The sequence below is a fragment of the Watersipora subatra genome, chromosome 5, assembly GCF_963576615.1.
Source record: "Watersipora subatra chromosome 5, tzWatSuba1.1, whole genome shotgun sequence".
In the NCBI taxonomy this organism is placed as follows: domain Eukaryota; kingdom Metazoa; phylum Bryozoa; class Gymnolaemata; order Cheilostomatida; family Watersiporidae; genus Watersipora; species Watersipora subatra.
Genome location: NC_088712.1, coordinates 33486095 through 33508927, shown reverse-complemented (window position 1 = coordinate 33508927; position 22833 = coordinate 33486095). Strand labels below are relative to the sequence as shown.

Here is a 22833-nt window from a genome sequence, read left to right as displayed (position 1 = left end):
TGTCAAATTTCATCAAACCTCTGATTCCACTTGCATCCATTATTATGTTAAAAGATTTTAAAAATAAGTTTGACTCTACTTGGGAACACCCTGTTAAAACGTAATGAAAAATGTTAAATAAGTTTGGCTCTACTTGGTAACACGCTGCTACAACGTAATGAAAAATGTTAAATAAGTTTGACTCTACTTGGTAACACCCTTTTAAAACGTAAATAAAAATGTTAAATAAGTTTGGCTTTACTTAGTAACACCCTGTTAAAACTTAATGAAAAATGTTAAATAAGTCTGACTCTACTTGGTAACAAACACCCTGTTAAAACGTAATGAAAAATGTTAAATAAGTTTGACTCTACTTGGTAACAAACACCCTGTTAAAATGTAATGAAAAATGTTAAATAAGTTTGACTCTACTTGGTAACACCCTGTTGAAACGTAATGAAAAATGTTAAATAAGTTTGACTCTACTTGGTAACACCCTGTTAAAACGTAATGAAAAAGTATAAAACTATAAAAATGAACAAATAGATTGTTTAAAGTTTACCTTCTCTAAGTTAGAATGTGGTACACCATACAATACAATACAGTACAATACAGTACAATACAGTACAGTACATTACAGTACAATACAATACAATACAGTACAATACAGTACAATACAGTACATTGCAGTACATTACAGTACATTACAGTACAATACAATACAGTACAATACAGTACAATACAGTACATTACAGTACATTACAGTACAATACAGTACATTACAGTACAATACAATACAGTACATTACAGTACAATACAATACAGTACATTACAGTACAATACACCATATATATGTGTCTCTATCGCTGCCTCTGCCTTTCAGCTTATCCAAGCCTATACTTTGTTAGCGTGTCTCTGATGGACTTATAATAAAATCAGTATTATTTATTAGGCTTACTATATTCTTACACGTCATTTAATTATTAAACAGTTTTATACAGTATAACTAGTTACCTTTGTGAGCAAAGGTCAAAGTCAAGGTAAAGGTCGGTTTAAAGGTCAAGCTGACCTTTGCTGATTATAACACTGAAGAGGATGCTTTAGCTCAATTCCCAAACACTAAAACTAATCGAAATAATATAAATGATAATAAAATTTTAGTCAACATAGTCTTTCTTACGATAATTTAAAGGTCGCGATGCCATGTTTAATAACTCGACTAGTCTTAAAACTTCCAGTTTCCAGTCTCTCTACCTCCACTTTAGGTAGACGCTTCCCTGACTTAACTGTTCTGCCATTTCTGCCTATACGGTAATTTAGCAGTTATTTACATGGTTTACAGAAGTGTTATGGTTGTAGGGAAAATCGAATAATTCAAAATTTGATACAGCTTTGTCCCGAAAATATTTGGCAAAATTTGCTAAGTAGAGATTTTAAAAAAACAAATATATTTCTTATTGTCTTCTATCACCCTTGAAGCCAGGTTTCGCAAGTTTTATATGGCAATGCCAATTGTACATCTATTCATCAGATGACAAAACACGCTGCTGGAGAGTGCATAATAACACGTAGGCCATAAAGTAGACAAGTGAACTTCTATACTTCAGTAATATTTCTATATTTTATAAATAACTCTGGACTAATATAAAAAATGAAACTAAAACTTATTTGTTGTGTATATTACATATCATGCTCGCTACATGCTATGTGTGTATTTATATTACATATCATGCTCGGTACATGCTACGTGTGAATTTATATTACATATCATGCTCGCTACATGCTATGTGTGTATTTATATTACATACCATGCTCGCTACATGCTACGTGCGTATTTATATTACATATCATGCTTGCTGCATGCTATGTGCATATTTATATTACATATCATGCTTGCTACATGCTACGTGTGTATTTATATTACATATCATGCACGCTACATGCTACGTGTGTATTTATATTACATATCATGCTCGCTACATGCTACGTGTGTATTTATATTACATATCATGCTCGCTAAATGCTATGTGTGTACTTATATTACATATCATGCTTGCTACATGCTACATGTGTAATTATATTACATATCATGCTTGCTACATGCTACGTATGTATTCATATTACATATCATGCTTGCTACATGCTACGTGTGTATTTACATGTATATTACATATCATGCTTGTTACATGCTAAATGTGTAATTAAATTACATATCATGCTCGCTACATGCTACATGTGTATTTATATCACATATCATGCTTGCTAAATGCTACGTGTGTACTTATATTACATATCATGCTTGCTACATGCTACATGTGTATTTATATTACATATCATGCTTGCTACATGCTACGTGTGTATTTATATTACATATCATGCTTGCTACATGCTATGTGTGTTTATGTTCAACTTCCTTTAGTGCAAAAACATGAACTATTAATCGGACATGAAGAAATGAATTGTTAAAAAGTATGACGAGAATAGCTGCCCTGGTATTGGAGTATTTGAAATACTAAAACTGATAAATATTACCCCTTGGATGTTAGCATAGGGACCAATGAACATGCGAGACACTGCCATGTAAGCTACATGTACATGTGGTTTAAGGCTGTAACTTAGGCAACAATTCCCACATACTTTCAATACCCACTCATGTTAGCAAATATATAAATTGTCATAAAAATAACCGTATACACTTTTAAACATTACACATAAATTTTAGCAGTAATTTAAAATGATCAAATGAGCTAAAAATGTTTCAACTCGGGAGCCATTTCGAATACCTAAGAGTTTTTACAGGCATAATGAAATTAGTTCTGTTTACATCTGCAAGATAAATGTTATAGAATGTAATGAGTATTAACAGGTGCCCTTGTCATCCAAGAATTAGCCTGAGAATCTCACATCATTCATCATCATGCTCAAAATGTTGAGTGAGTGAAAATAAAAAACTGATCACATAGGTAGTTTCCTGGTATCTGTTATTTGAGGAAGGCATCACAACGAATCTTACATGATATTATGGCAGGGATTTAGTAAGTCAGCATGTGAAGTCAGCATGTGAAGTCAGCATGTGAAGTCAACGTGTGAAGTCAGCATGTGAAATCAGTGTGTGGAGTCAGCATGTGGAGTCAGCGTGTGAAGTCAACGTGTGAAGTCAGCATGTTAAGTCAGCGTGTGAAGTCACGTGTGAAGTCAGTGTGTGAAGTCAGCGTATGAAGTCGGCGTGTCAGCATATGAAGGTAGCATATGAAGTCAGTGCATGAAGTCGGCATGTGAAATCAGCATGTGAAGTCAGCGTGTGAAGTCAGTGTGTGGAGTCAGAGTGTATAAATAAGTCATAGCATTGGAAAAGGACTCGTCTACCAATGTTTGTGGTTTTAGGAGATAGATAAACTAAATATATGGAGGAGAAACATAGCTATCTTAACTTCAGGCTTGTCGTTTCATCTCTATTTCCAAAAGAACATTATTTGTCCAAAGGCAGGTGTTTATCAATTTATCACCATTGGTTGACTGATTGCCTCACACGTGTATGTCTATAACTAATGTATTTAAGTACATAAAGTATGCAAAACAAGACAAACCTAACCGCTCATGCATTTACACTAGCTAGCTGGAACTGGTAAACTGAGAAAATTAAGATTACATTATAAGGTTTATGTACAAATTTTGGAAACATAATTCAGCAGAATGTTTAAACAAATGGCAATATAAAACACCGAGCAGTGGTTAACTCGGCCTTTAAAGTGTCGGATTCCTAAAAATGTTGTTTGTGTACTTATTTTTGTAAAGATGCTTTTCATTACCTCCTTTCATATTGCTAAAATAAAGAGTTTCATGCATAGAAAATTGGAATATGTTTGCCTAACCACTTATTTATTAATTTCATTACCGGTATGGTGTTCTTAAACAGTCACTTAGACAGATTTGTATTTATCTCCCCTGCGTTATACATACAATTTTCTTATCGAGTGAAAGTGCTACTGGCAGCGCACTATAACACACTCTAAAACAACCTAGGCTTATTTTAACACTAACTAGACATATAAGAGCATTCCTGTTTGTGTTAGTCGCTTGCTCCTAGTAAGATGTTGCTAACTAAAGCCCTTGTCAAGGCCTCCTATTCTGCATCACCTCTGGCATGCTGATAAAACCAGCCTTTTTCCTGCATCGGCGCGTGCTAAAGTTTACGCAGCTCATTCTGGTTAAAGTTTGTTGGCATGAATAATGACTTCCATCGTGTGCCATTTGACACATAAATTATCCTATCTTTTTTATAGACCGACACACCTTTTTCTGCGACTGGAGTAAATGGTTGGACAGTTAAGGAAACCTTGATTGACTATTATTGTGTCTCAATGAAGTCCTTGACTCGTTTTTATTTAAAGGTGCCCATTCTTTAGCTCTAATTAGATTTTAGCAATGTTTAATTTTTAAATAAATTTTCATTCTGATTTTTATGATTTAAATTACAACCTAAACTCGATGAGTACAATAATTTAATCTTTAAACACCGCATTGAAAATATCACGTTTTCCACCTGAAGTTTAAAGTACAAAACATGCATAAAATACTTAGCCTTTAGTTCATCAACCATTTGGCATTTTTTAAGCCCCAGGGGATCTCCATAGTTATTTTAGGAGTTATCCTCTTATTGTTGCATTTACCAAATGATCAACATTTTAGTCTATATATAACTAAGTGTCTATTTTTTGTCATCTGCGCGCATGCGTGTGTGTATGTTTGTGGTGTGGTGCTTGTGGTGTGTGTGTTGTGTGTGCGTGTTTGTGGTGTGTAGTGCATGCGGTGTGTGCATGTGTATGCGTGCGTGTGGGTGTTGTGTGTGTGTGCATGTTTGTGGTGTGTGGTGCGTATGGCATGTGTGTGCGTGTTTGTGGTGTGTGGTGCGTGCGGTATGTGTGTGTGCGTATGCGCGCGTGCGAGTGTGTGCATGTGTGTGCATGTGAGTGCGTGCGTGTGTGTGTGGTGTGTATGTGCGTTGTGTGTGTGTGTGTATGTGCGTGTGTGTTGTGTGTGTGCGTATGTGTGCGTGTGTGTTCGTGTGAGTGTGTGTGTGTATGTGCGTTGTGTGTGTGTATGTGCGTGTGTGTTGTATGTGTGCGTGTGTGTGCGTGTGTACGTGTGTGCGTGTGTGCATGTGTTCGTGTGTGCGTGTGTGCGTGTGTGCATGCGTGGTGTGTGTATATGTATGTGTGTGTGCGTGTTGATAGCAGCAAGTTCTGAAAGCAGCAAGTTGAGAGAAGGAAAGGACTGTAGTTCCCTGATAATGGTAAGTACGCGCCATAGAGTTTTTGTAGTTACAGATACAAGATACAAACAATCTTCATGATTTAATTTTAAAATATTTACATGAAATACAATTTTGATTCAAATTTTCCTAACATTTTCTAAAATTGCATTTTGCATTTTCAATCAAGAGCAAAGAAGTTGATATTTTATCTCATTCCAAGCAGTCAAGGTCTATTTTCAAATTTGACCAAATAAAACCCTCCACACGATATTTTGCAAGTCTCTTAGCACAAATACAGGTGCACACATGTCTTTGTCATAAACTCACTCAGTAACCTCAGGCAATAAATACCACTGATTAGACTTTTGGAAATAAAGTTCAACTATTAAAATGCCTTTTTTGTCAAAGACTCCATAAATTTGGTGTATTAGAAGGTCAAATCTCAATGTTTAGCAAACAAGTTCAGAGAAGTGAATAATTGAAGTATTTGTTATTGTAACTATATAGCGGTAGAGTTCTTCCTGGTTGATATGTTAGTACCATACATCATGTTTATCAGCATTTCTACTGCATTAATTCTTACATAGTTAGTATCTGTTCTGAGTTTCCTAATAGACAGCCGGAGCATATTAACTTCATTTGTTGGTGCACAGGCTAGCCATAGAAATTCTAATTTCATGTAATACAGCTTACAGTAGATAACAATGCGTAAAATTTACAAGTTGTTGCATAACTCTACTTAATGTTTTCCTATAATTTTACATGGTGTTTTTATGTGGTAGGGTTATTTTGGGAAGAGATTATTAACAAGCATAGTTGGGTAAACAACTTGTTAGTGAGCAAACAATTCGCTCATGATCTTGGTCTGAAATATTTTAGGCTCCTAAAACTGCAACTCACATGAAGGTAGTTGCAAAAACAATAGAAGTACTTGATTATCATCATCTTTGGAAAATTATTTGTTCTTATCGATTGAGTTTAAGAATGGACAACTGAATAGTTGCTTGCCATCTAAATTAATGAAGCGCGAGTGTGTGTGTGTGGTGTGTATGGTGCATGTGTGTGTGTGCATGCCTGTGTTTGTGTGTATGTGTGTGTGTATGTGTGTGGGTGTGCACGCGTGTTTGTGTGCTTGAGTGTGTGGTGTGTGTGCCTGCGCATGCATACATGCGTGCGTGTGGCTTGGTATGGTGTGTGTATGTGCGCACATGCATAAGCTTGGCATGTGTATTTGTGTATAATCCGATCAGATGGGTAAGGTTTAGGAATATGTCGACAATTTTCAAAGACTTGATAACATATTAAATATGTTTTTATGTGTTTTGTATCATTATTATACTTAAACGACTCTACACAAAAATGGTTAAATTTGTTGATGAGATTTCGGTACAAGGGTTTGCGACGTTGTTGATGAATAATTTTTGAGAGTTGTGTGCACATGCATTTATCATAAAACTCTCAAACATTCGCTCCGCTCGTTTGGTTGTGAGATAATTTTAACTTGTATAAGATGGGATAAACACACAGTACATTTAATTAAAACAACATGAGAGATTAAAGTGTTACATCTGATGTATTTGTTTCTTTTAAATGTGAATAACCCATAGATGCTACATCTGTTGTTTTAAGGACATAGATTTGGCTTCTATCTAGCTCAGCTGTAGCGGAGTTAGTCATTCCATCCCATAGATATAAAAACTCTCCCGTGACAAGTCTTTGAAATAGATACATTATTCCTGTGTACTGTCATATCACATCGTTGATGTTTATCAAAACATATACAATTGTATAAACTCAAAAATTATGCCATATCTTCAAGTTTTCCATTAATCATTGCTCGCATTTTAATGTTTAAAGTTATGCTATGCTATTTAGCATCTCTAACCCACATACTTAGACGCAATATTTAGTTATTTTGGCAAAACAGACAATCCTCCTAGTAATGCCCTTAAAGTTGAACTTAAGAGTTGTTGTGCAAAGATGAACGTATAACAGCAAGTTTTTATGTAAGTTACTGTCTTTGGTAAGAAAATAATTTAGATAAACATCTTTAACAACAATTATCTCTTCTTAAAACAGCTAAAACTAGAATACTATTTCTGTCTATTGCTGAGAGCCCATAATCGGCAGCTTCTAATAAACGGCTTGGTGTCCCCACATACACATGCGTATCTAAATGTCATTACCAACTTAAAATTTAGTATACAGCACTTTAACATTCTTTTTAAATGATAAACCAAATTTGTCACATTTCACCTATTTAGGTTCCCGCTATGACACCCTTAAAATATGCTCATATTATTGGAGAAGTCATCAGTGTGATGGGTCATCAATTTCAGTAGCTATTCATACACAATATTCGCTACTCGCTTAGGGCTGTCGAAAACACACCAAAATAAGACACGATAACCTTAATGCAGATTGGAACCATTTTTGTGTCAACCCAAGAAACAAGAAGTCAATCGAAAATATTTTTGAAGTGCTTGGATAAAACCTTTTTGTACATTTAGGCACATGAGTTTGCCTTCAGTAGGTAGGTTAATACTCAAGCATGTAATTGGGAATTGCAATTCAGACACTTCAAATGCATTTTATTTGTCAAAGCATGAGTGTAAAGAGCAAGACATGTATTTAATAAAAACAACTCAGCTTGAAACAGACAACCAAGTAATTTAGAAACAATGATCAGTAAAAAACAACACAAAATAAGAGTCAACATATAATGAGAGGTCATTAGCACTATCATTAATTACCGGCAGCAACGCTGCTGCTGATCAAGAATCAGTGGTAATTATCTCAAGCTTGCGTATTGGAAGTCATAAGTAAATCATCAACATTTTGTTGAGGTTACGTAATTTTCCAGCATCGCTCAATATTAGTTGCTGCCATAACGATTATGCCTCTTTTATAGCCAATCACAGTGAGGTGCCGATTACTGTGGAGGTGTCCGGTAATGTAGAGAAGGTGTCGGTTAATGTGCAGAAGGCTTCCGTTAATATGGAGAAGGTGTCGGATAATGTGGAGAAGGTGTCGGGTAATGTGGAGAAGGTGTCGGATAATGTGGAGAAGGTGTCGGATAATGTGGAGAAGGTGTCGGGTAATGTGGAGAAGGTGTTGGGTAATGTGGAGAAGGTGTCGGGTTATGCGAAGAAAGTGCTGGGTAATGCGGAGAAGGTGTCGGGTAATGCGGAGAAGGTGTCGGGTAATGTCGAGAAGGTGTCGGGTAATGTCGAGAAGGTGTCGGGTAATGCGGAGAAAGTGCCGGGTAATGCGGAGAAGGTTTCGAGTAATGCGGAGAAGGTGTCGGGTAATGCGGAGAAGGTGTCGGGTAATGCGGAGAAGGTGTCGGGTAATGCGGAGAAGGTGTCGGGTAATGCCGAGAGGATGTCGGGTAATGCGGAGAAGGTGTCGGGTAATGTAAAGAAGTTTTCTTTTCAATGCTGGATCCATAGCAGTATCTTCCACCACAGCTTGGTGGAGGGTAATTACATTGTCTCGTTCTCTTTTTTTTATATCCTTGGATAGTTGCCCACGATGACCAGTGCGACCATCCACCATCAACTGTTAAGAAAGAGAAACAGTTTGCAAAGACATGGAATCATATCCGACATTGCATTCCCTCATGCACCAACATTGTGTTCTTCCATACTTATGTTTAAATATATTATAATGAATAAGTGCGCTTACTAGGGTTCCCAACATGGCATCTTTGTCTGCTGTAGCTTGGTCCAGAGCAAGAATAGACAGGGTTCCCATATCCATATCGAGTTTTAGATAGGCACGTTCTGTACCTGCGCTGCTCTCCCCATCCACAAGTTACTGAACAAGCTCCGTAGCTCCCCCATTGAGACCAGTATTTGACCACTACAGGCAGCAAAACAAGACACATTCTAGCAGGTATTCACTATCTATAATAGTTATAGCAGTCAGATAAATATCTAGGCGTTAACGAAATGTTCAAAAACTTTTAAATTGGCATGACAACAAACTAATTCTACGATTTAGTTTAATTGTTTTAGTAATACTAACATTATTTTGCTAGAAAAACATATACCTGTTTAACCTGTATAACAAATATATCTGCTTTTAAAACTATTCTGAAAATCTTTCAAGCTCAGATGCTTTTAATATCACCATTATTTCTAGAGGATAAGCCCCAACTGAGGTGTTCTCAGCTGTTTCATTCCCATATTGATTGTGAACAAATCTACTCTAAATACGCTAATACATAAAAGCTTAAATAGATGCATAATCATTAGGAAGTCACTATAACTTTACTGAAGTCATTGACCTGCTAAAGACAGTTTAGTAACTATGTAGGTCTCTCCATTTCACCATCTCTACATGATCCTCATTGTTCCTACCTTTTAGGCGTTTAGATGTTGTTCATTTTACTTATAGGTACATGTACCTATAAGTAAGATATACATGTAAGTATATGTAGTTGTTTATACAATGCAAACATTATTTACCTGATCTTCCAATAGGATGTGTACCAGCTCTACTATAGTGTACTGCTAGCTATGTAAGGTGTGTACCAGCTATAATATAGTGTACTGCTAGCTATGTAAGATGTGTAGCAGCTATACTATAGTGTACTGCTAGCCATGTAAGATGTGTACCAGCTATACTTTAGTGTGCTGCTAGCCATGTAGGATGTGTAGCAGCTATACTTTAGTGTACTGCTAGCTATGTAGGATGTGTAGCAGTTACACTATAGTGTACTGTTAGCTATGTAAGATGTGTACCGGTTATACTATAGTGTACTGCTAGCTATGTAAGATGTGTACCGGTTATACTATAGTGTACTCCTAGCTATGTAAGATGTGTACCAGCTATACTATAGTGTACTGCTAGCTATGTAAGATGTGTACCAGCTATACTATAGTGTACTGCTAGCTATGTAAGATGTGTACCGGTTATACTATAGTGTACTGCTAGCTATGTAAGATGTGTACCAGCTATACTTTAGTGTACTGCTAGCTATGTAAGAAGTGTACCAGTTATACTATAGTGTACTGCTAGCTATGTAAGAAGTGTATCAGCTATACTATAGTGTACTGCTAGCTATGTAGGATGTGAAGCAGCTATACTTTAGTGTACTGCTAGCTATGTAGGATGTGTAGCAGTTATGCTATAGTGTACTGCTAGCTATGTAAGCTGTGTACCGGTTATACCATAGTGTACTGCTAGCTATGTAAGATGTGCACCGGTTATACTATAGTGTACTGCTAGCTATGTAAGATGTGTACCAGCTATACTATAGTGTACTGCTAGCTATGTAAGATGTGTACCGGTTATACTATAGTGTACCGCTAGCTATGTAAGATGTGTACTAGCTATACTTTAGTGTACTGTTAGCTATGTGAGAAGTGTACCATTTATGCTATAGTGTACTGCTAGCTATGTAAGATGTGTAGCAGCTATACTATAGTGTACTGCTAGCCATGTAAGATGTGTACCAGCTATACTTTAGTGTGCTGCTAGCCATGTAGGATGTGTAGCAGCTATACTATAGTGTACTGCTAGCTATGTAAGGTGTGTACCAGCTATACTATAGTGTACTGCTAGCTATGTAGGATGTGTAACAGTTATACTATAGTGTACTGCTAGCTATGTAAGATGTGTACCGGTTATACTATAGTGTACTGCTAGCTATGTAAGATGTGTACCAGCTATGCTATAGTGTACTGCTAGCTATGTAAGATGTGTACCGGTTATACTATAGCGTACCGCTAGCTATGTAAGATGTGTACTAGCTATACTTTAGTGTACTGTTAGCTATGTGAGAAGTGTAGCAGCTATACTATAGTGTACTGCTAGCCATGTAAGATGTGTACCAGCTATAATATAGTGTACTGCTAGCTATGTAAGATGTGTACCAGCTATACTATAGTGTACTGCTAGCTATGTAAGAAGTGTACCAGCTATACTATAGTGTACTGCTAGCTATGTAAGATGTGTAGCAGTTATACTATAGTGGACTGCTAGCTATGTAAGATGTGTACCGGTTATACTATAGTGTACTGCTAGCTATGTAAGATGTGTACCGGTTATACTATAGTGTACTGCTAGCTATGTAAGATGTGCACCAGCAAGTTGTGTACAGCATCTACTTATTATGGGATCTGATGTGATTATATCTCCTACGGGTAGACTGGTAAAAAGACAAAAAGGATGTAGATTTATGCAAAAGGGTTAAAATAATGTTTATAAACCATTTATTTTATTTTATTGAGTTGCGTTTGCCCTGTTTTATGGTTCTTGTATGACATATTTTGCAAAACATTTCTTTTTCAAACTAACTTATTGCCAATAAAGTAATTGAAAATAAATATAACGATAGATAAATATTTTAAATAAATGAATATATGCAAGAGCAAGGTCTTACCATAGGAGTGGGGCGTATGTTGATGAGAAGGTTGATAAGATGGTTGATGCCCATGTGTCATGGCAACTGTAAGAAAAGAATACATTTTATGTTAGCTAATGCTTATGTTATAACATTTTACCTTGTTATGTCATTATAACTTATTATGTTAACTAACACTAGCATAACAAGTTATAATGACATAACAAGCTAACACAAATGAATAAATAAAACAATTTACATTGTTTAGGCATAACAACTCGATGCGCACTTTTTCTTAATGAATTTTGGTTTAAATGCCTAAATGAGTTTTTACACATCTATTAAAATACAAAGATATCCTTGATCATCAGACAGACAGTCATAATGAAATGTTTTATTTATATACAAATGAACAACATGCATCAGCACTATTCACACACCATGTTTATATTATAGAATGAGACATAAGGGCTTCAGTGAAATATTTGTAGATATAGACTCACCTAGAACCATGACAAAGACCAGTGCTGCGCATACTTTGCTACCTAAAACAAACATATGAAAGCTTAGTGATACATTCAGAATTGGTTCAGAAATCAACCAGAGAAGTCTGTCATCATTACGAGTGTATTCATCGACCAAAACTACTCATTTCTACAGTAGCATGTCGATGTAGAGCCAGACAAAGGGCTTTCAGTAGGCCTCTGTTACAACAAATGAAGAAAATAGTTTATTCCGCACAAAAAATACCAAAAAGGCAAACCCATGTAACAGATAAGAAAATGATAAAACAGACCAACTATTATCTCATTTCATTTACAAATATTTTCAAGTGAAATGAAGTGTGACTAGCAGCAATTAGAATCTCTTACCCATGATGATATCTTGTGTTTGCAGAGCAAGCAACACTTACTAACTGCTGCCTTGGAGCCTGCTTTTATACCTTGTGCTCACCATTATTCACGCAAGAGAAACATCAAGGAATTCATATGGAACCTTGTTGGTTTATCCGTCAAGTTATATGGTAATAGGCACATTAATTCAGGAGCCTGTGAATAAAGGAAGATGAACGGTCGCAACAGGATGCGATCAACAACATGTGCATGTATTGCATCTCTCTCTCCATCTCTCTTTCTATCTCTCTCTCTGAGGGAGAGAAAGAGTTCATTTTCTCTTTGAGAAAATGAACTCTAGCCAAGGGATGAAAGTAAAATATTAAAACTTTAAAACTCCACAACTCTTTAAGGAACAACATCTTATATCTTACATTTGTCATGATCAAATTATCTATTAATATGGCTCTACTTGGTAACACCCTGTTAAAACGTAATGAAAAAGTATAAAACTATAAAAATGAACAAATAGATTGTTTAAAGTTTGCCTTATCTAAGTTAGAATGTGGTACACCATATAATACAATACAGTACAATACAATACAGTACAATACAGTACAATAAAGTACAATTCACTATAATTATATATATGTGTCTCTATCACTGCCTCTGCCTTTCAGCTTATCCACGCCTATACTTTGTTTGCGTGTCTCTGATGGACTTATAATAAAATCATTATTATTTATTAGGCTTACTATGTTTTACACATAATTCAGTTTTTAAATAGTTTTATACATATATATGCACTTGTTTTAAAAAATGGGCTAGTTTTTGTTAAAGAAATATCACAGGTTTTTCAAGCTTTGTAATAAATTACATATCATGCTCGCTACATGCTATGTGTGTATTTATATCACATAGCATGCACACTACATGCTATGTGATATAAATACAGATATAGATATGTGATATAGATACGTGTGTATTTATATTACATATCATGCTCGCTACATGCTATGTTTGTATTTATATTACATATCATGCTCGCTACATGCTAGGCGTGTGTTTATATTACATATCATGCTCGCTACATGCTATGTGTGTATATGATGAATACCATGCTCAAATTCGTTTAGTGTAAAAGACATGAACTATTAATGGGATATTGGTTGAAAAGTATGACGAGAATAGCTGCCCTGGTATTGGAGTATTTGAAATACTAAAACTGATAAATATTACCCCTTGGATGTTAGCATAGGGTTCAATGAACATGCGAGACACTGCCATGTAAGCTACATGTACATGTGGTTTAAGGCTGTAACTTAGGCAACAACTCCCACATACTTTCAACACCTACACGTGTTAGCAAATATACAAATTGTCATAAAAATAACCATATACATTTTTAAACTTTACACATAAATTTTAGCAGTAATTTAAAATGATCAAATGAGCTAAAAATGTTTCAACTCGGGAGCCATTTCGAATACCTAAGAGTTTTTACAGGCATAATGAAATTAGTTCTGTTTACATCTGCAAGATAAATGTTATAGAATGTAATGAGTATTAACAGGTGCCCTTGTCATCCAAGAATTAGCCTGAGAATCTCACATCATTCATCATCATGCTCAAATTGTTGAGTGAGTGAAAATAAAAAACTGATCACATAGCGTCTTGATATCTGTTATTTGTGGAAAGCATCACAACGAATAGTGTCCTGATATCTGTTATTTGAAGGAAGGCATCACAACAAAAAGTGTCCTGATATCTGTTATTTGAAGAAGGCATCACAACGAATAGTGTTCTGATATCTGTTATTTGAGGGAAGACATCACAACGAATAGCGTCCTGATATCTGTTATTTGAGGGAAGGCATCACAACGAATAGTGTCATGATATCTGTTATTTGAGGGAAGACATCACAACGAATAGTGTCCTGATATCTGTTATTTGAGGGAAGGCATCACAACGAATAGTGTCATGATATCTGTTATTTGAGGGAAGACATCACAACGAATAGTGTCCTGATATCTGTTATTTGAGGGAAGGCATCACAACGAATCTTATATGATATTATGGCAGAGATTCAGTAAGCCAGTGTGTAAAGTCAACGTGTGAAGTCAGCATGTGAAGTCAGTGTGTGAAGTCAGCGTATGAAGTCGGCGTGTCAGCATATGAAGGTAGCATATGAAGTCAGTGCATGAAGTCGGCATGTGAAATCAGCATGTGAAGTCAGCGTGTGAAGTCAGTGTGTGAAGTCAGAGTGTATAAATAAGTCATAGCATTGGAAAATGACTCGTCTACCAATGTCTGTGGTTTTAGGAGATAGATAAACTAAATATATGGAGGAGAAACATAGCTATCTTAACTTCAGGCTTGTCGTTTCATCTCTATTTCCAAAAGAACATTATTTGTCCAAAGGCAGGTGTTTATCAATATATCACCATTGGTTGATTGATTGCCTCACACGTGTATGTCTATAACTAATGTATTTAAGTACATAAAGTATGCAAAACAAGACAAACCTAACCGCTCATGCATTTACACTAGCTAGCTGGAACTGGTAAACTGAGAAAATTAAGATTACATTATAAGGTTTATGTACAAATTTTGAAAACATAATTCAGCAGAATGTTTAAACAAATGGCAATATAAAATACCGAGCAGTGGTTAACTCGGCCTCTAAAGTGTCGGATTCCTAAAAAAGTTGTTTGTGTACTTATTTTTGTAAAGATGCTTTTCATTACCTCCTTTCATATTGCTAAAATAAAGAGTTTCATGCATAGAAAATTGGAATATGTTTGCCTAACCACTTATTCATTAATTTCATTACCGGTATGGTGTTCTTAAACAGTCACTTGAACAAATTTGTATTTATCCCCCCTTGTGTTATACATACAATTTTCTTATCGAGTGAAAGTGCTACTGGCAGCGCACTATAACACACTCTAAAACAACCTAGGCTTATTTTAACACTAACTAGACTTATAAGAGCATTCCTGTTTGTGTTAGTCGCTTGCTCCTAGTAAGATGTTGCTAACTAAAGCCCTTGTCAAGGCCTCCTATTCTGCATCACCTCTGGCATGCTGATAAAACCAGCCTTTTTCCTGCATCGACGCGTGCTAAAGTTTACGCAGCTCATTCTGGTTAAAGTTTGTTGGCATGAATAATGACTTCCATCATGTGCCATTTGACACATAAATTATCCTATCTTTTTTATAGACCGACACACCTTTTTCTGCGACTGGAGTAAATGGTTGGACAGTTAAGGAAACCTTGATTGACTATTATTGTGTCTCAATGAAGTCCTTGACTCGTTTTTATTTAAAGGTGCCCATTCTTTAGCTCTAATTAGATTTTAGCAATGTTTAATTTTTAAATAAATTTTCATTCTGATTTTTATGATTTAAATAATTATTACAAACTAAACCGAATGAGTAAAATAGTTTAATCTTTAAATACCGCATTGAAAATATCACATTTTCCGCCTGAAGTTTAAAGTACAAAATATGCATAAAATACTTAGCTTTTAGTTCATCAACCATTTTGCATTTTCTCAAGTCCCAGAAGAACTCTATAGATATTTTTAGGAGTTATCCTCTTCTTGTTGTTTTTACCAAATGATCAACATTGTAGTCTATATATATAAAACTAGGTGTCTGTTTTTTGTCATCTCAGTGTGTGCGTGTGTGTGTGTGTGTGTAGTGAATATTTCTTGGTTAAATTACTTTCACTGCAAAAACACTGGAAAATACTATTTGCACAAATTTGTCAAAATGTAGAAAGGTGGTTGTGTAGTTTAGTTCAAATCTGTGCACCAGAATATCCGGCTTTGATTCTTGTGCAGTGTGATTTTTGTCTTAATGCTCGTAACTAGCTGCGGGAAAATGGAAGGAAAAACACGGCTCCTATTATAGTAAAGGTTCTTGAACAATACGAAGACAACTCCAAATCATATGTCATTGACAGTTCTAGTAGGACCCTAGTCTCTATATTTGTTAATAAAATAAGAATGTCATTCTTATTAAAGAAACAAGAGGCGCCGTTTGGGCAATGCGCAATTTGTTTACCTCGTTGGTGGTGCGGAAATGACAAAAGCAAGTGTCAGCTCAAACATGCTGGTCAAATATAGAAAAAATCAAATGTATAAATAAAAAACTACAAGCTACAAACACTTTATTATATATATTTAGACTAGCTTAAGTTACTCAAACTCATCGGGTAAAGGAGCGGCAGCTACATTACCTGTCACCTTTTATAACGTGCTTTAAATCTTAAGCTAATGTGTAGCATAACAAATAGGAAATGTTTTCTAACAATCTGCTTTAACTCTGTCTCGAGCTTTCAAATATTTAAATTATGCATTGGCCGGAGACACGCAGAAATAAACAAACACCTTCATTTAAAAGTTAAAATGGTAAATGTCGTGTTTGTTGATTAAAAATAATGTCTCTGTACAAAAACCTTTTCATTACCCGTGCAATACCACGCATTCAGCTGGTTCGCATATAAACCATAAAAATATCCACTGTTGAGATTTGTGTTGTCATTCATAAACAGTCATTGAAATATTAAGCAATAAGTGTTAAATATCTTTACCAATAAATAAATATTGATTAAACATTATGTTCATACTTACATTACTTACAATAAAGCATGGTACATGTAGAAACACAACCATACCCGCCATCACTCAGACCTCTACGGCTCAATGTTCATGCAACATCATCTACCCTAACCATTAACAGAAACCATCAGATTTCTTCTAAAATTATGAGTTGTAGTCAATCAGCTAGCTAAGACCAGGCATGTCTTGCTATCAGCAAGCCGGTGTTGCCTGTAATTTCAAATCAGATAGCTCATAGTACACGCAGAGATTTTTAATGCAAATTGCTACCATGCTTTCCTGGCTACAATCCATGAAAGCGTTTATTGAGGGACGTCTGTAATGCATGCCAAAGGACATTCAGTTTATTGAGGGACGTCTGTAATGCATGCCAATGTTTATTGAGGGACATCAGTAATGCGTGCCAATGTTTATTGAGGGACATCTGTAATGCGTGCCAATGTTTATTGAGGGACGTCTGTGATGCATGCCAATGTTTATTGAGGGACGTCTGTAATGCGTGCCAATGTTTATTGAGGGACATCAGTAATGCGTGCCAATGTTTATTGAGGGACGTCTGTAATGTGTGCCAATGTTTATTGAGGGACATCTGTAATGCGTGCCAATGTTTATTGAGGGACGTCTGTGATGCATGCCAATGTTTATTGAGGGACGTCTGTAATGTGTGCCAATGTTTATTGAGGGACATCTGTAATGCGTGCCAATGTTTATTGAGGGACATCTGTAATGCGTGCCAATATTTATTGAGGGACGTCTGTGATGCATGCCAATGTTTATTGAGCGACGTCTGTAATGCGTGCCAATGTTTATTGAGGGACATCAGTAATGCGTGCCAATGTTTATTGAGGGACGTCTGTAATGTGTGCCAATGTTTATTGAGGGACATCTGTAATGCGTGCCAATGTTTATTGAGGGACGTCTGTGATGCATGCCAATGTTTATTGAGGGACGTCTGTAATGTGTGCCAATGTTTATTGAGGGACATCTGTAATGCGTGCCAATGTTTATTGAGGGACGTCTGTGATGCATGCCAATGTTTATTGAGGGACGCCTGTAATGCGTGCCAATGTTTATTGAGGGACGCCTGTAATGCATGCCAATGTTTATTGAGGGTCGTCTGTAATGCGTGCCAGTGTTTATTGAGGGATGTCTGTAATGCATGCCAATGTTTATTGAGGGACGCCTGTGATGCGTGCCAATGTTTATTGAGGAACGTCTGTAATGCGTGCAAATGTTTATTGGGGGACGTCTGTAATGCGTGCCAAGGTTTATTGAGGGACGTCTGTAATGCGTGCCAAAGTACATCCTTGAGTTTCTAATCAGATACATCCTGGTGCATTTATATGGAAAACGAAAGTTCTAAAAATGCTAATTAAGCCCTGCGTTGCTTGAAGTGGGCCTGTTTTTATACATTAAATAATCTGATGGTAATCCACAGAGCTCTCGCATTCCGCTCTTACAAATCTTTTCTCACTAGGCTACTGTTTAGCCACGCAGAACTCCGCTCATATTATAGTAAAGATTAATATGCAAAAACCGGAAGCAGTTAATTATTCTCATAAAACTCTGATCGTTTTGAAATCTTCCATAAAACCGTCACACTGCAGAAATGATATAGGTGGTAATACAAGTTCTCCACAAGATAGTGCTCTCCGCGAGACTCTAACTCATGAAATTCATTAAACCTGCCTGCACTACCTACACTGTCTTCCGACCTTTAACTTGTTGACTTAATAGACCTGCACTACCTACACTGTCTTCTGACTTTTAACTTGTTGACGTAATAGACCTGCACTACCTACACTGTCTTTTGACTTTTAACTTGTTGACGTAATAGACCTGCACTACCTACACTGTCTTCTGACCTTTAACTTGTTGACTTAATAGACCTGCACTACCTACACTGTCTTCTGACTTTTTACTTGTTGACTTAATAGACCTGCACTATCTACACTGTCTTCTGACTTTTAACTTGTTGACTTAATAGACCTGCACTACCTACACTGTCTTCTGACTTTTAACTTGTTGACCTAATAGACCTGCATTACCAACACTGTCTTCTGACTTTTAACTTGTTGACTTAATAGACCTGCACTACCTACACTGTCTTCTGACTTTTAACTTGTTGACTTAATAAACCTGCACTACCTACACTGTCTTCTGACTTTTAGCTTGTTGACTTAATAGACCTGCACTAGCTACACTGTCTTCTGACTTTTAACTTGTTGACTTAATAGACTTGCACTACCTACACTGTCTTCTGACTTTTAACTTGTTGACTTAATAGACTTGCACTACCTACACTGTCTTCTGACCTTTAACTTGTTGACTTAATAGACCTGCACTACCTACACTGTCTTCTGACTTTTAACTTGTTGACTTACGGTCAGACTGTAAGCCAGGGTATGCTCAGGATTTCTATCACCCTCAATTGCACCTGCCGATAAAGCATCAAGAATCTGCACGGGAAATTTGCATAAAATCAGCAAAAGATTGTATAAGCTTATACATGTGCACACATACACACACCATACCACGCCACGAGCACGCATGTATGCACGCGTGTGCACACACACCGCACACTCAAGCACACACACTTGCGTGCACACATACACATACCCCCACACACAGACGAACACATACGCACACACGCACACACACACACAAACACAGGCACGCACACAACACACATGCACCACACACACCACACACACGCACACTCACTTCATTAATTTAGATGGCAAGCAACTATTCAATTGTCCATTCTTAGACTCAATCGATAAGAACAAATAATTTTCCAAAGATGATGATAATCAAGTACTTCTATTGTTTTTGCAACTACCTTCATGAGAGTCATAGTTAAACACAGTTTTAGGAGCTTAAATTAATTCAGACCAAAATCATGAGCAAATCGTTTGCTCATCAACAAGTTGTTTACCCAACTATGTTTGTTAATAATCTCTTCCCAAAATAACCCTACCACATAAACATACCATGTAAATTATAGGAAAACATTAAGTAGAGTTATGCAATGACTTGCAAGTTTTACGCATTGTTATCTACTGTAAGCTGTATTACATGAAATTAGAATTTCTATGGCTAGCCTGTGCACCAACAAATGAAGTTAATATGTGCAGGCTGTCTATTAGGAAACTCAGAACAGATACTAACTATGTAAGAATTAATGCAGTAGAAACGCTGATAAACATGATGTATGGTACTAACATATCAACCAGGAAGAACTCTACCGCTAAATAGTTACAATAACAAATACTTCAATAATTCACTTTTCTGAACTTGTTTGCCGAACTTTGGAATTCGACCTTCTAATAAACCACATTTATGGAGTCTATGGCAAAGAAGGCATTTTAATAGTTGAACTTTATTTCCAAGAAATGTAATCAAAGGCATTCATTGCCTGAGGTTACTGAGTGAGTCTATGACAAGGACATGTGTGCACCTGTATTTGTGCTAAGAGACTTGCAAAATATCGCGTGGAGTGTTTTATTTGGTCAAATTTGAAAATAAACACTTGACTGCTTGAAATGAGATAAAATGTCATAGTCTTTGCTATTGATTGAAAATGCAAAATGCAATTTTAGAAAATGTTGGGAAAATTTGATTAAAGATTGCATTTTGTCTAAGCCTTTTTAAATTAAATCATGAAGATTGTTTGTATCTTATCAATAGTTGTAGCTACAAAAACTCTTTGGCGTGTACCACTATCAGGGAAGTACAGTCCTTTTCTTCTCTCAACTCTATGGTGTGTACCACTATCAGGGAAGTACAGTCCTTTTCTTCTCTCAACTCTATGGTGTGTACCACTATCAGGGAAGTACAGTCCTTTAAAACTCTATGGTGTGTACCATTATCAGGGAAGTACAGTCCTTTTCTTCTTTCAACTCTATGGTGTGTACCACTATCAGGGAAGTACAGTCCTTTAAAACTCTATGGTGTGTACCATTATCAGGAAAGTACAGTCCTTTAAAACTCTATGGTGTGTACCATTATCAGGGAAGTACAGTCCTTTTCTTCTCTCAACTCTATGGTGTGTACCACTATCAGGGAAGTACAGTCCTTTAAAACTCTATGGTGTGTACCATTATCAGGGAAGTACAGTCCTTTTCTTCTCTCAACTCTATGGTGTGTACCACTATCAGGGAAGTACAGTCCTTTAAAACTCTATGGTGTGTACCATTATCAGGGAAGTACAGTCCTTTAAAACTCTATGGCGCGTACCATTATCAGGGAAGTACAGTCCTTTTCTTCTCTCAACTTGCTGCTTTCAGAATAAAAACACCTTCCGCAATTAAAGAAAATATTCTTGTGCTGTCAAGGTCTTGTGTGAATCATCCTGCCTTCTTTGCCTCGCAAACTAGCGTATTGTGCTATAGTATATAAACTAATACAGATCGACTACGAAACTAGTAGCAATTTGGAACAGTTATTGAGTAAATTTATTTGAACGAATCCGAAAGCAGCAGTTAATCAGTTAGCATTAAGAAATAAATTAAAATTATTTCAATTACAACTATTTTCAACTCTTGTCGTACTAGTGGTACAGTAAAAGATGTCTGTAGGCTGTACAATGTCATAATAGAATTTACTTAAGATTTAAGGGCGCGCAGCGGCAATTTACAAACAGACACACTTTCTACCAGCCCATTGTGGGACTTGAACCACAGACCAGCCACGGTGCAGAGTTCAAGCGCAGTGGCTCCGTGGGAAAAACCACAAAACCACAGCAGCTCCATGGGCAGGACCACTAGACCACAGCGGTTCCATGGGCAGAACCACTAGACCACAGTGGCTCCATGGACAGTACCACAAGACCACAGTGGCTCCATGGGCAGAACCACTAGACCACAGCGACTCTATGGCCAGGATTACTAGACTACAGTGGCTTTATGGGCAGAACCAGTAGACCACAGTAGCTCCATTGGCAAGACCACTAGACCACAGTGGCTCCATGGGCAGGACCACTAGACTACAGCGGCTCTATGGGCAGGACCACTAGACCACTGTGGCTCCATGGGCAGGACCACTAGACCACAGTGGCTCCATGGGCAAGACCACTAGACCACAGTGGCTCCAAAGCAAAGGCAATGTAATTTAAACTGTCATCTCATTAAGTTTCTTCAGTAAAGAGATAAAGTTCTTACTGGTTGATAAAAACTGACTCCATATTGTCGATAAATTTTTATGTTTGAATTGCTGTATGAAATGGAAGCACAGGAGATCATTCATGGCATCTGTTTTTTTATCAAGGAAGCTCGAGTTAAGGTTTATTCTTAGACATTAAATTGTATTTCCATAACAATTTGCTATCAGATGCAAAATGACGAAACATGAATTTGCATAAACTTGTAGATGCGGAATTTGTGTTTCACACTACTGCGGGTTCGTTTGATGTTTATGTTGAGCGTATCACTTAGGAATGTTAACAAGACATATGTACAGTTTTGACATTAAACGACTTTGTTATCTGCTCCATGGAGTATATAGGCGCTACTAATAGCAGGGCAAGTGAAAATGTATTATATTTTTTTGTACTCTCGTTACTGCCATGATAAAGTACAACTTCCAGCCAGTAGATGTTGTATTGAGAGGATTGTTTATTAGGCCAAACATGGGCTTTGTATAGTTTGTTCACTGTAACCTATTACAAAGCATACAATCATCACTACATTTATCACGAGTAATATCTGCAATGGATAGAGTTCTCATCACCTAGCAACTTGATTGAGTTGAAGGCTAGCAAGCATTCTCATTGGATAAGGACTTCATT

General features: G+C 36.6%; 2 protein-coding genes across 2 annotated transcripts in view; both read right to left on the bottom strand.

Annotated features, from left to right (window-relative positions):
• Positions 1-40, bottom strand: part of LOC137397294 (uncharacterized) — a 29411-nt gene extending 29371 nt beyond the window's left edge. Inside the window, exon 1 of the mRNA XM_068083583.1 lies at positions 19-40. Coding sequence (XP_067939684.1) covers positions 19-40 — 22 coding nt within the window. The remainder of the gene's footprint in view (positions 1-18) is intronic.
• Positions 41-7845: 7805 nt separating this feature from the next.
• LOC137396477 (DNA-directed RNA polymerase II subunit RPB1-like) lies at positions 7846-12505 on the bottom strand. The gene is made up of 5 exons (XM_068082771.1): positions 12458-12505; positions 12089-12130; positions 11625-11690; positions 8921-9097; positions 7846-8794 (listed from the first exon to the last, which is right to left on the bottom strand). Exons 1-5 carry the CDS (start codon positions 12459-12461, stop codon positions 8226-8228), a joined length of 858 nt encoding a protein of 285 aa, XP_067938872.1. The 5' UTR covers positions 12462-12505; the 3' UTR covers positions 7846-8225.
• Positions 12506-22833: the final 10328 nt, after the last annotated feature.